At 51.4% G+C, this 12,339-nt stretch overlaps 2 protein-coding genes across 2 annotated transcripts; both read left to right on the forward strand.

Moving 5' to 3' along the window:
• Window positions 1-9,363: 9,363 nt before the first annotated feature.
• EI90DRAFT_374744 (uncharacterized protein) lies at window positions 9,364-10,935 on the forward strand. The gene is made up of 14 exons (XM_039067530.1): window positions 9,364-9,530; window positions 9,582-9,654; window positions 9,727-9,818; window positions 9,892-9,912; window positions 9,973-10,035; window positions 10,090-10,117; window positions 10,193-10,244; window positions 10,311-10,342; window positions 10,404-10,428; window positions 10,483-10,494; window positions 10,558-10,573; window positions 10,626-10,653; window positions 10,764-10,830; window positions 10,900-10,935. Exons 1-13 carry the CDS (start codon window positions 9,496-9,498, stop codon window positions 10,776-10,778), a joined length of 492 nt encoding a protein of 163 aa, XP_038918339.1. The 5' UTR covers window positions 9,364-9,495; the 3' UTR covers window positions 10,779-10,830; window positions 10,900-10,935.
• Window positions 10,657-11,716, forward strand: EI90DRAFT_374816 (uncharacterized protein). Its single transcript, XM_039067531.1, has 7 exons — window positions 10,657-10,830; window positions 10,900-10,959; window positions 11,020-11,047; window positions 11,108-11,152; window positions 11,209-11,246; window positions 11,342-11,411; window positions 11,472-11,716. The coding sequence occupies exons 1-7, from the start codon at window positions 10,775-10,777 to the stop codon at window positions 11,508-11,510; spliced, it is 336 nt and encodes a 111-aa protein (XP_038918340.1). The 5' UTR covers window positions 10,657-10,774; the 3' UTR covers window positions 11,511-11,716.
• Window positions 11,717-12,339: the final 623 nt, after the last annotated feature.

The following is a 12,339-nucleotide window of genomic DNA, read 5'->3' on the forward strand; positions in this document are numbered from 1 at the left end:
TGGAATGAGCTAACCAATACAATGGGTATAAGCGGAGGTGGGGTCAAAGTCCGAGGTCGGAGCTAAGACCGGAGGTTCCGGAAACAGAGACGCGAACAGGATTCCGGAGTGGAGGTCCGGAGTCGGGAGCATAGGTTTTGCGTACTCGTCTGGAAGGTGTCGAGGTTGGGGTCGGACCCGGAATGTTCTGGAGTCGGACCGAAGGTGGTGTCCAAGCTGGAGGTGGGATAACTTCTTGGGAGTCGGCAAGGAGAAGGTGATGGAAGGGAAGTAGGGCTCCGGAAGTCGGAGTTCGGAGTTCTGGGAGCCCGGAGCGGAGGTCGGGATTGTATGGATATGACAGGTGGTGTGGTCTGACGTTCATCACGGACACGACTGGGTGGATCCCCTTCTGTCATGCAGTGAGTCAGAGTTTGACAGCGGTGGGGGAGATGACTTTGGTGATCTCGAAGGGGCCAATCCACTTGTGTTGGTCAGACAGTCAGTCATGTAGTTCTGGGTGCTAAGCCAGACCTGGTCACCTTCTCAGTATGTAGGGGCTGCCCCATGATTGCGGTCATAGTAGCGGGCCATCTCGTCTGCTGCATGCTCCAGCACCGCCTTCGCCTCCTCTTGCATTTTCATCATTCTTGAGGAGAATGCATCTGCAGCTTCCACCTCGGACATGCGTGTGGGCTCTGTCCCCATCCTGGGGTGTTGCCCAGTGTCGAGCTCAAAGGGGGTTTGGCAGGTAGTGGAGTGGACGCGGTTGTTGTAGGTGAACTCCGCTAGCGGGAGCCAGTCCGCCCAGTCGTCTTGGCGGTGGTTGACAAACACTCGAAGGTAGGCTTCTATCTCTTGGTTTACCCGCTCGGTTTGTCCATCTGTCTGTGGGTGGTAGGGTGTTGAGGGGGTGAGCTTGACTCCAAGGAGGTCTGCAAGTTCCTTTGAGAAGTGGGAGATGAAGGTGCTTCCTCTATCGCTGAGGATCTCTTCGGGTAGGCCATGGTGTCTCCAGACATGTTCAAGGAAGAGCCATGCGATTCCCACTGAATCCACCGTCGTCACTGTAGGGACCGCATGGATGGCTTGGATAGGCAGTCCACTATGATGAGAATGGCATTGTATCCCTTTGACTTGGGAAGCTCCCCTACCATGTCGACAGAGATCACTTGCCAGCAGCGTGCAGGGACTTTGTTTGGGATGAGCTTTCCGACCTTACGGGAGGGGAAGGACTTGACACAGTTGCAGGTGTCGCACCTGTGCACATACCGTCCTACATCCTCCGCCATCCGGGGCCACCAGTAGTCACAGGAGACGAGTTCCAGGGTCTTCCATCGCCCTGGGTGCCCCGTCGCCCACGCATCTGTTAGAACTTGTGGATTCAGACGACTCCGGAATGGAATCGGAGACTTAGCATGGAAGGACCTTGGCCTCAGCGACTCAAGCGGAGCGCTGTGCCATTGCTGTTTGTCCATTTGGTCCTTAATTTCACAGTAGGTGAGCAGGAAGTCTCTTGGGGGCATTTCAGGTCGATTTCGGACTGAGGTTACAAGTTACTAGGTACATTGTATATAAGGAGGGGTCCGGAATCAAAAGGAACAAGGGTAGGACAAAAGGAGACAAAGGGAGATGGAAAGAGGAACAACACCAAGGGTCAAGTGTTTGACTCAATGGTGTTTCCCAAGGGAGGAATGAAGGGCCAAGGCCCAAGAAGGAAGGAAGGAGGATGGGAGTCGGGAATGGCTAGCTGACTGAATAGAAAGGAAGCAGCAGCCCAAATAGGAATGAGGGAGAATAGCGGAATTGAAATGGACAATGCAATAGTTGCAAGGTCCGGAGTAAGTCCGGAAAGTCCGAACTCGGAGGTTAAACTCCGGAATATTGGCAAAGGTAATTAAATGGAATGAGCTAACCAATACAATGGGTATAAGCGGAGGTGGGGTCAAAGTCCGAGGTCGGAGCTAAGACCGGAGGTTCCGGAGACAGAGACGCCAACGGGATTCCGGAGCGGAGGTCCGGAGTTGGGGACATAGGTGTTGCGTACTCGTCTGGAAGGTGTCGAGGTTGGGGTCGGACCCGGAATGTTCCGGAGTCGGACCGAAGGTGGTGTCCGAGCCGGAGGTGGGATAACCTCTTGGGAGTCGGCAAGGAGAAGGTGACGGAAGGGAAGTAGGGCTCCGGAAGTCAGGTTCGGAGATCCGGGAGCCCGGAGCGGAGGTCGGGATTGTATGGATATGACAGCATCATGGTGTAGCCACACCAGGTCATGGCGGAGCTGCGGGTCCTTGGGGATGTATATTCTTCCCCTGTATAGGACTAGCTCCCCCTGTTTCTCCCATTCATCTGACCTAACTGTCCCCTCTCCGAGTTCTTGCATCGCCTTCACCATGCTCTCATCCAGGTCCTTTGCTCCACAGATCCTCTCGAGGATAGTCATCTCTTCTCCTTCTACAGAGATCACCTCCGTTGCACGGGTTGTTAAAAACCCGGGTTGTGGAAGAGGGGGTAAATGCGTGAGTCCGAATGCAGGCGGGGCTCAACTAGAGGGGGGGCCGAGGGCTCCGGTAGTGAACCGAAGCTTCTCAGGGAGCCTGGTTCTGCTGGATGGTACAAGAGGCTCTAAGAAGGACGCGGCCTCAGCGACTCGGAGGGAGCGCTGTGCCTCCGTTACGTCTCAGGTAGTCCTTGTATTTCTTATGTCTGAGGTGTCTTGTAGAACAGGGACAGGAATCACTCAGAGGGACTTTGGGTGGCATTTTAGTCGAGATTAGAACTAAGGAACTACAGGTTCTAATCTACATGTATTTATAAAGGGGGATGGGTAGGACTTTAGTCAAAGCCCGAAATGACAAAATGGGGAAAACACCGAAAGGTACCGAATGATACCGAGGGGTACCGAAAGGTTCCGGACGATATCTAAAACGGGGAACCGAGGTGTCGGGCCAAGGAGGGCGGAGTTGGAGGCTGGAAAATGAATGGGGAAGACAAATGGGTAAAGGGGGTTAGCTGACTGAATGGTAGTAAGAAGGTAGTCGTGCTAAGAATGGAAGATGACTAATAAGTGATAACATGAGGGAGATCACCGAAGGATGCGGGTAGCTCCGAAAGCGGAGTTGCATATCCGAAGGATGTTGGGTGACTCCAATAAATGAAGTGGGTGGAGGAATGGTTTAAGGGCATGTCATGGGGTGTCGGAGGTCCGTCAGGATATCGGAGCGAATCCGGGGTCTCCAAATGTTCCGACTCGGGACCGAGGTTCCGGGATGGGAGTGGCCAAGGTTCGGTGTGCCGCAACCAGACCGGAGCTGAGACAGTCAGGGGGGGAAGGTGACTTGGAGAGTGGGGAGGCATGGTGTAGGGGGTGGTGAAGTTGTTAGGAAGGTGTGATGTGGTGGGAGTGCATGGGGTCGGGATTCCGGGATATGACAGGTTTTGAACCAAGTTGGTTGGAGGAGTGTCAGCCCCTCATTGTCGTCCTTACCTCTCGGGTGGTCAGCGCAGCATGAGAGTGCATCCAGTTTCCCCATGAGCTTTCCTGGGCAGTGGATGTCAGGGACTCGTCCGGGGTCGAGGGGGTCCGGGTGTAGCGTCCGGGACCGAGAGCCTGGCGGGGGCGGGTCGGGCGTGCGTACTGACAGGCCCGATGCGGGACAGTGGTCCCTGGCCACTTAGACTGAAGTGGAAAGTTGTTATTATCATTAAAGGAGAGATATTGTACTACTTACCTGAAGTGGAAAGTTGAGAAGAAGGCTACTTCTTCGGTTCCCACTTCAGGTTCGTTTATATACATGTGGCTTGGATCACATGACAGGTGCCACATCACCCTCGCACACAGCCGTAACCACCCAGGTGTCTCCACAGGAGATCCCGAGGGCATCCGGTGCAGGCGCGCGTGCTGGGCACAGCGGGAAGTCACCTGAGGTGCCCGGGCCGGGTACATGGTGGGTGCGCTGCAGATGGGTCAATTGTACATTGATACAGAGAAAGTCGTCCATGTAGAATAAAGGGAGAATAAAGAAGAAGTAAGATAAGGAGAAACTGAGGAGGGGAGGATGAGGGGGGAAGAAGGGAAAGGGGGAGGAGGTAAGGAAGGGTGGACCGGTGGGGTACCGGGTCAGGTTGGGCCGGGTGGAGCCGGGTCAGGCGGGTGTGCCCTGACAGTGGATGAGGGTAAAGTGGAACTGAGAGAGGAAGAGCAACCACCGTGCTTGGCACCGGTTCAGGCACTGCACAGTGCAGAAGTACCCTAGATTGCAGTGGTCAGTGTAGGCATCAACCTTCTCCTCTGCTCCTTGCAGAAAATGCCGCCATTCCTTGAGGGCGCACACTATTGCGAGCATCTCCTTGTCATACACTTCATAGTTGCGTTCCACGTCTGTGAAGCTTTTTGACATGAAAGCTACCAGGTGGAATTCTCCATCTGCCTGGAGCTGAGAGAGGACGGCGCCAGTTGCGAAGTTGGAAGTGTCGCACTCGAGCTTGAAGTGGCCCATGTCAGTGGGGAAGGCGAGGACGGGGGCGGAGGTGACGGCGTCTTTGAGGGCATGGAACGCGTGGTCCTCGTCTGATCCCCAGGCCCAAGTCTTCATCTTGTGGGTTAATGCATGGAGGGGGCGGGCTATCTCCGAGAAATCCTTGATGAACAGGTGGTAGAAGTTGACGAACCCCAGGAAGGTGTCAGGGCACACCTGCCTGACCCTGCACCGTGCCCTGCACCGTACTGCCCTACTCTGCTTCCCCCGCTATCACCCCCTGTCCCTCTTTCCTCACTTTTCCTCTTTCTCTCTATTTCTATTCTACAGTTGATTTCCCTTTTCTCCATGTACCACTACATACCTAACCCTGTTCCCCTGATCGCCGCACACACTGTGCACACTCCTGCCTACTGAGCGGCTACCTCCGGGATCTCCCGTGGAGACACCTGGGGAGGTGTGGCTGTGCGCGGAGATGACATGGCTTCCTCCACGTGACCCTGACCGCATGTATATAATAGCGCCTGGGGTGGGAACAGAAGAAGCAGCCTTCTTCTCAACTTCCCACTTCAGCCTAAGTGGTCGGGGATGCTCACCCCATGACGGGACTGCCACTATGCATAGCCGACACCTGTCCCATCAAGTCCCTTGCGCCAGGACCTTGCCACTTTTGGAGCTGTCCCTGACAGAAGGACTGCACCTCTTTGACCTTAGTTGGGGTCAGCCAGTTGAGGACTCCGTGGATCTTCATGGGATCCATTGCGACACTGCCCTCAGCGATGATGAGGCCAAGGTATTCGATTCAGGTCCGCTCAAACTTGCACTTCTCCAGCTTCAAGAAGAGCTTCCCTCTTCACAGTGTTTCCAAAACCTCGTGGACGACCTTCTGGTGTTCTTCCAGGGTAGCGGTGAAGATCAGGATGTCATCCATGTAACAGATGACAACCTCCTGGTCGATGAAGTCTTGGAGTATGTCGTTCATCATGGTCTGGAACGTTGCTGGGGAGTTGCATAGGCCAAAGAACATGACGGTAGGCTCAAACAGCCCCCAGTTGGTCGAGAATGCTGCTTTCCATTCATCGCTGTCCTTGATGCGGACGTTATTGAACCCCCAGTGGAGGTCTAGCACTGAGAAGTACTTGGCATTTTGGAGGCATGTGAGGACATCCGAGATGAGGGGGAGGGGATATGAGTTCTTCACCGTGATCTCATTGAGCTTGCGATAGTCCTGGACCAGGCATAACGACTTGTCCTTCTTCTTGACAAAGAAGACTGGTGCCCCCATCGGGGACTTGGATGGCCATATGTGCCTGTTCCACAGGTTTTCACAGAGGAACTCATCTAGTTCCTTCTGTTCTGGCCTTGACAGGGGGAAGGTCCTCCCTCTCAGGAGTTTGGCCTCTGGTGCCAGGTCTATCACGTGGTCCCAGGGCTTCTGCGGAGGTAGCTGGTCAAAAGCCTCCTTCGAGAATACATCTCGGAAGCCCTGGTACTGCTCTGGCACCAGTGCCTCAAACTGTGCGGGTTCTGCCTCCAGCTTGCAGGCCTCCTGGGCCATCTGCTGCGATGGGGTCGTAGTCGCTCTTAGCTCATGTCCCCACCCCGGAGAGATGATAGTGGTGTAGATCCCATCCCTGGGCTCTATTGCAGGGTCTGAGTCAGCTCACGCTCGTATCGACTGGCAGGATGTTGGGCAGCAGGACATGGTGACTTTCTGTCATGTCCAGTCCACTTCCGGGTTGTGGTGTAGCAGCCACGAGTGTCCTATAATGAGGGACTGCCTCCCAAGGTTTGTGATGGCAAAGTGGGCCCGCTCCATGTGTTGCCCGAATGTCAAGAGGGCCTCTAGCTCCTTGGTTATGGCTCCGTTCTCATTCGGGGTTCCATTGATGTTGCAGACAGGGATGGGCTGGGGAAGTGGGGTCATCTCAAGCCCATGTTTTCTGACAAACTCAGGGCTCATGAAGTTCCCTGTAGCTCCGGAATCTAGGAGCGCCGACACGGAGACGCTGGTGAGGGACATTAAGGTGGTCAGCTTCATGGCGAGGTTGAGGGATCTGGGAGGCTGTTTGGACAACACATAGATGGCGGGTGGTGGGACCGCTACCTCCGACACCGTTTCTGGGGCTTCTCTGCCCTTGCTGGTTGAGGACACGTTTTTCCTCTTCTTCTTGGCGATGACTCGGTGGAATTTAGATATCGGCGCTGGGTTAGGCACCTCATGGTATCTACATGAGCTAGTACTATCGCCTGCAGGCAGCTGGGGCACGTCCCTCACCAGTTGCCATCCTGAAAATCCTCTTGGGCCTCCGCCTCCTGCCTTTCTCCCTCTGTCTCTGGTTTGTCCACCATCAGCAAAAGTCCGTTATGCTCTGGAGCATCAGGAGTGGCTGGAGCATGTGGGAGACAAAACAGCAGATTGGGCACTCCTGGAGCCAATAGTGTTCTCCTGGGAGGGGGTTCAGGAGCGGCTGGGAGTGGTGAGGAGTATGCAATGTGCCAGGAGCAGTGGGAGGAAAATTTTGGTCTCTAAAAAGTTGAAAAAAAAAATTTAGGGAAAAAAATCGAAAAAAATTCAGGAACTATAGTGCCTTTAAAGTGCTTTCAGGACATATAATTATTTGCGAAATTGAGGAAGAAATGATGGAGAAAAATGGAAAATACTTTCGGAGACCCAAGAAGTAATGAGAACTGAATTGATGGGAAAGTCTGAAAATTGAATAGGAAAGTGAGGGGAAGCCTTGTAGCATTGTTATTTTCTGCTGTTGTGATTTTTCCCGATTCTTCTTGGTCTCATTCCCAGCTGCTCCTCAATACTCCTGGAAGCTCCTGAAAGCTCCTGGGAGGGTCCAGGAGCAGCTGGGAGTGAGACCAAGAACAATCAGGAAAAATCACAACAGCAGAAAATAACAATGCTACAAGGCTTCCCCTCACTTTCCTATTCAATTTTCAGACTTTCCCATCAATTCAGTTCTCATTATTTCTTGGGTCCCCAAAAGTATTTTCCATTAGCTGCTCCTGGACCCTCCCAGGAGCTTCCAGGAGCTTCCAGGAGTATCCAGGAGCAGCTGGGAGTGAGACCAAGAAGAATCAGGAAAAATTAGAACAGCAGAAAATAACAATGCTACAAGGCTTCCCCTCACTTTCCCATTCAATTTTCAGACTTTCCCATCAATTCAGTTCTCATTATTTCTCGGGTCTCCGAAAGTATTTTCCATTTTTCTCCATCATTTCTTCCTCAATTTTGCAAATAATTATATATCCTGAAAGCACTTCAAAGGCACTACAGTTCCTGAATTTTTTTTTTGATTTTTTCCCTAATTATTTTTTCAACTTTTTAGAAGTCCCTATTTTTCAAATTCCCCTCATTTCCCTCTATATTCCCCCCTCATTCTCCCCCTCATTCTCCTCCTCATTTCCCCCCTCATTTCCCCCCTCATTCTCCCCCATTTCCCCCTCCTCCATATTCTGCAAGTCCGAAAGTGATTAAGTTGCCAGATTAATCATATATCAGGCCATAAATTTTGACTGTGTATAGGTGAGTCTCAGTGTCCTTGATGTATAGTATAGTGTTTGATCTAAATGTTAAGTAGTGTCTTGTTGTGTTAGTCTTGTGGTAGGAGGTATTCATGGGGAGTCTTCCTCTTTTTTTTCCTTTTCATTTTCAAATGCTCCAGGAGCTCCCAGAAGCTTCTCACCCCTATACATTTTGAAGCATTAAATTGTATTTACTGGATATGTTTGTGCACAAAGCAATGCTCCATGCCCTCCTGGGAGTGCCCTGAAGTACCTGACCAACTCCAGAGGAAATGAGCTGTTCCTGGACCGGCCAATCTCCTCCTGATTCTCCCAGTGCTCCCCATACTCCGGAGCACTCAGGAGCATAACAATTTTTTGCTGATGCCACCAGCTGTCTCCTCAGCCCCTCCATGAGTGCTCTGAGGTCTTCGGGGTGCATCCGTCTGGCTCGGTGGGTTTTTGGTTGCAGGCAATCCTGCGCGATGTGCCCTGGTGTGTCACAGTTGTAACACAGCCTGTTTTGCCTCTGGTCGATCCTCAAGTGGTCGAGATCCATGGGTTGTGGCCCTGCTCCTGCTGCGGGGTGGGGCGCAGGGGGATGGGTGCAGCAGCAGCAGGTAGGGGGCGTGGCTGCAGGAGATTGGTAGGGAGTGGGGGTCTTGTTTTTGAGTGTCAATACGTTCCCAAAAAGGATAATTTGAATTGGTTTTACACAGCCACCTCGGCGCCCGTGAACCTGCGTGACACCAGACACCAAACCGGCTGCCTTGCGTGATGCGTGACAAACCTCCAACCCCGGCCGGACCGGCTGGTCAGCGTGATGCGTGACCGGTAGTTGGTCGTGCCAGTACAGTAAGCTGTACACGATGGTCCAATGTTGACAATTCAGTTAACGTTTTCAAAACGTTTCCGGGATGTTACTATTGACATTCAGATAGCGGAATATGGACCAATTCAGTTGACGTTTTTAAAACGTTTCTGAAACTTTTTTTGGACATTTTGGACGCTTCTGGTTCCCTTCTAAAACTTGTCTAAAACGTTTTATGGTCTAGAGACCTGTTAGGCACCCAAAAGTACCACGCTCTCACACGGCTACTTAGGGGGGGTGAGATCTAGGTGACTAGCCTGGCTTCAATCGACTCAGCCTCCAAATGGTATGACATGCAGCCAACGGCCATTATGCATGACCTTTCCATCGGCTGGGAATTGGCTGCAAATATCGTTTCACGGCAGGCTCTGCATTGGCTTCGGCAAATGAAATTTCTTCCCCCGCTACTTCCAGGGCCCTCACCCTGAGAAGTTACCTTCAGCCCAGACAAGGAAATATCAATTGTAGCGGACGTTATGCTGTGATAGAGTCCTTCAATTTATCCAACAGATGAGCGATGAAATTCCCACCCACAAACTTCCGGTGCAACTCAGAAATTCTCCACAAAGCGTTCTTCCTCCCACCCTCTTCCCCTCCAATTAGGAGACGTGGGGATCAACTAGGAGACATGAGGATCAATTAGGAGACCTGAGGATGTATATAGCGCGTCGCAAGTCTTCGCAGTTTGCGTGGGTTGAGCTTTCCATCCCCATCTCTCAGATCATCTCATCAAGTAGTAGCCCCAGAGATGGGGATGTCTACTCGCGAAAATGTCTTTGGGGGTTTCCTTTATGGGCTCGTGCTCCAAACCATGTGCGTTACAGATGGCATTAACGCCCCCCCTCTCCAAGAATAACAGAAAATGTCCACCCTTCCCTGCGGTAGACTCTTCGGCATAATCACTGTCAGGCTTTCCTGTATTACCATAGGTTCCCCCAGGACCATATCTTTTCGAAATTTGCAGTCGGATTTTTATGGTGAGTGCTGGCTGACTAAGTGGGTTACGTATTGCATGGTATATCGTTGGTTGACTCCACATTTCATTTGGAGGCTTGTTCAGGTATTTCAAGTGTGAGTCAGAAGCTTCATCAGATACTTGGTTCAAGGACGGTCGCCTCATCGCCTCTCCAGGATAGCATCGACAATTGGGGTTTACGAGGCACTCTTCAAGGTTCAAATGTCAACCACGGCATGGTATGCTCTCCCATAAACTCACCACAGCACTGGTATGACATCTCTACCACAAAGGTATGATACCGTGTATCAGATTTCTACGGTAAGATCATAATTCCACCCAAACCTGGATCGAGTCTGTCTCGTGTGGTTACGCACCCACCAGAACCCCGACCAGGTTATTTGTTCCACCATCGTCCAACTTTATTTCGTCCTTCGCCTATATCGATGTAAGCTGCTTCAAGGGCCCTCTCTTTCCTCTGTGGATCCCTGATGTCGCTCTGAGTTGTGCCTAGTTAGTGGATCCATCTGGCTGCCAGTGCTACTTGTACGTAGTCACCTGTTCGTCCCATGAAGATTTGTAGACCTTTTGGAATCTTCACCGACAGGCCATCTTGATCCCGGCGCAGGTTGGTGAGTGAGCCTGAGCGGTCATGTTTGGAGTGTCTAATACATGCCTTAACCTAGGAACTGGATTTGGTAGGAGGCTGCACAAATTATAGAATAAAACGGCTTTTGAGATCCCGCTTGTATCATATGCAGCGATCTGGCTCAAAGCGTAAGTGGAGGTTTCTCAGGTAATAACGTATTCTCATCACCCTCATTGACAGAAATATCACCCACGGTATTGAGACATTTGTTCGGCCCGCACGCCACCTCATGATAAGTTGGCTAACACTGGAGGCACGTCCTCTGTGCATTGACTAAAGGGATTTGGTTGTGCAAACATTCTGTCGAATTTTAGGCAGTGGCGGACCTCATGATCGCGTTTGTCATGTCATTTTTCCTCAACAGGCGTCGCACTGGGTTCCGACAGTAAGTAATTTGCCTATCTCTGGGTCAAGGAAGAAATGCCTGAATGGATGCTTCCCTCCCTCCTTGAAGGACTGATACGATGTTACGAAAGTTAACTGTATATTCAATCAACACTGGCCTGCTGACTAGGTACGACTTAACAAACTTGTTAGGAAAATAGCTTCAAATTCCAGCCTTCCTATAACCCAGTGCTCTGGCATTGGTCGTCATGTTTGCTGTGTGGCTATTTCCCCCGCTTCTGACGTGCCAAGCAACTCTAACAGCTTTCTCTGGGCAGTTTGCATTCTACGGCTTCCACTTCGTCCACTTGATGTTCATCTTGGTAAGTTATATCCGCACTTCGGCACAGGTGCAGAATTCCACAGTGTGTTTTCTTAGCCGCTCGGAGGTGTCTATACAGCGTCCCTTTTGGCAAAGTGCGTATTCCGCCACGGAGCAATGGGCAAGACCGTTGCCAATTCAAAACTCCTAGCAAACTGATGATCTGCTCCTCTCTTCCACTCCACGTTAGTCTACATTCACGCTCGAGACTCTGGGGGGAACTTCAGCCCGGAGAAAATGTAAACCGCCTTTCTCCCGGGGTCAGAGAAATTCATCCATAACACACCACATGTTACAGCTGACCTATCATCTTTCATTAGGTACGCAACCAGACAAGTGCTATCTCTCAATCCGTGTAAGGGTGTTATTCGGATGGATAGACCAAACGATCAGCAGTGCGAGTCCGTCACGTCAAACAAAGATAGAGGCAAAGCAATAAATAATTTGGGTCCTAATTTCCTCATTTGAACATGTCTCAGTGAGTTTAGTGATCGGATTAGGATCGAATATATGGGGGATTTCGTTGCTAAATGCGACAGGTAGTCCAACCGATCATTGAAAGGCTATTTCTCTTTGGCATAAGCTACCGAAATCGTCATCGGTGCGGCGTGATTAGCGCATTTGAAAGCGATATATAGAGTTCGAATATTCAGAACTCGTGTGAATCATTGGCAGGACACCCTTGTTAGACTTGGAACGGAAATGGGTGGTTCCGTCGATTCCTGCTTCCAATGCGGCCAAACTGTCCGAACTTAAAACTACGACTATTTCAAGGCGAGCCAATCATATGCAGAACCCGTCGATGACGATGGATTTTTAGCCCCATAGGAGGTTCGGGACGAGTGTGGCAGAGGTTGGAAGATGTTCAGGCGGGGGGTGCGTTTGTCTGACACCGGCACACGTGTCTTGCGCGCGGTATGGCAGCGATTGCGTTGTACCCAGCTTTTACATAACACCGCCAACATGCTACGATCTTGCCCAAACTCGGAGACAGAAAAGGGTCCCTAGATGAAGACCCGAGTTGTCGCTGCGGTGAACCCGTAGAGTCAGACTTACTTGAAGTTTCTTTGCATAACGGGGCATCCAGACGTGCTCTTCGCCAAGGATTTTTGCTGACCTCATGGAAAAGGAAGCAGGTATACTGCAATGAAATGCGGGTAGCGCGATTCTTGTCTGCAAGAGGTACGT

Source organism: Cantharellus anzutake (genome assembly GCF_015039405.1).
Source record: "Cantharellus anzutake strain C23 chromosome Unknown EI90scaffold_14, whole genome shotgun sequence".
Classification (NCBI taxonomy): domain Eukaryota; kingdom Fungi; phylum Basidiomycota; class Agaricomycetes; order Cantharellales; family Hydnaceae; genus Cantharellus; species Cantharellus anzutake.

Excerpts from the sequence above, each read along its gene's own strand:
- EI90DRAFT_374744 (XM_039067530.1), top strand. The coding sequence starts at position 9,496 with ATGTATATAGCGCGTCGCAAGTCTTCGCAGTTTGC. Across the intron at positions 9,913-9,972 it reads CTTGTTCAGGTATTTCAAGT|GATAGCATCGACAATTGGGG; the intron begins GTGAGTCAGAAG and ends TCGCCTCTCCAG. Across the intron at positions 10,245-10,310 it reads CGTCCTTCGCCTATATCGAT|TTAGTGGATCCATCTGGCTG; the intron begins GTAAGCTGCTTC and ends AGTTGTGCCTAG.
- EI90DRAFT_374816 (XM_039067531.1), top strand. The coding sequence starts at position 10,775 with ATGATCGCGTTTGTCATGTCATTTTTCCTCAACAGGCGTCGCACTGGG. Across the intron at positions 10,831-10,899 it reads CGTCGCACTGGGTTCCGACA|GACTGATACGATGTTACGAA; the intron begins GTAAGTAATTTG and ends CCCTCCTTGAAG. Across the intron at positions 11,247-11,341 it reads ACAGCGTCCCTTTTGGCAAA|TCTACATTCACGCTCGAGAC; the intron begins GTGCGTATTCCG and ends ACTCCACGTTAG.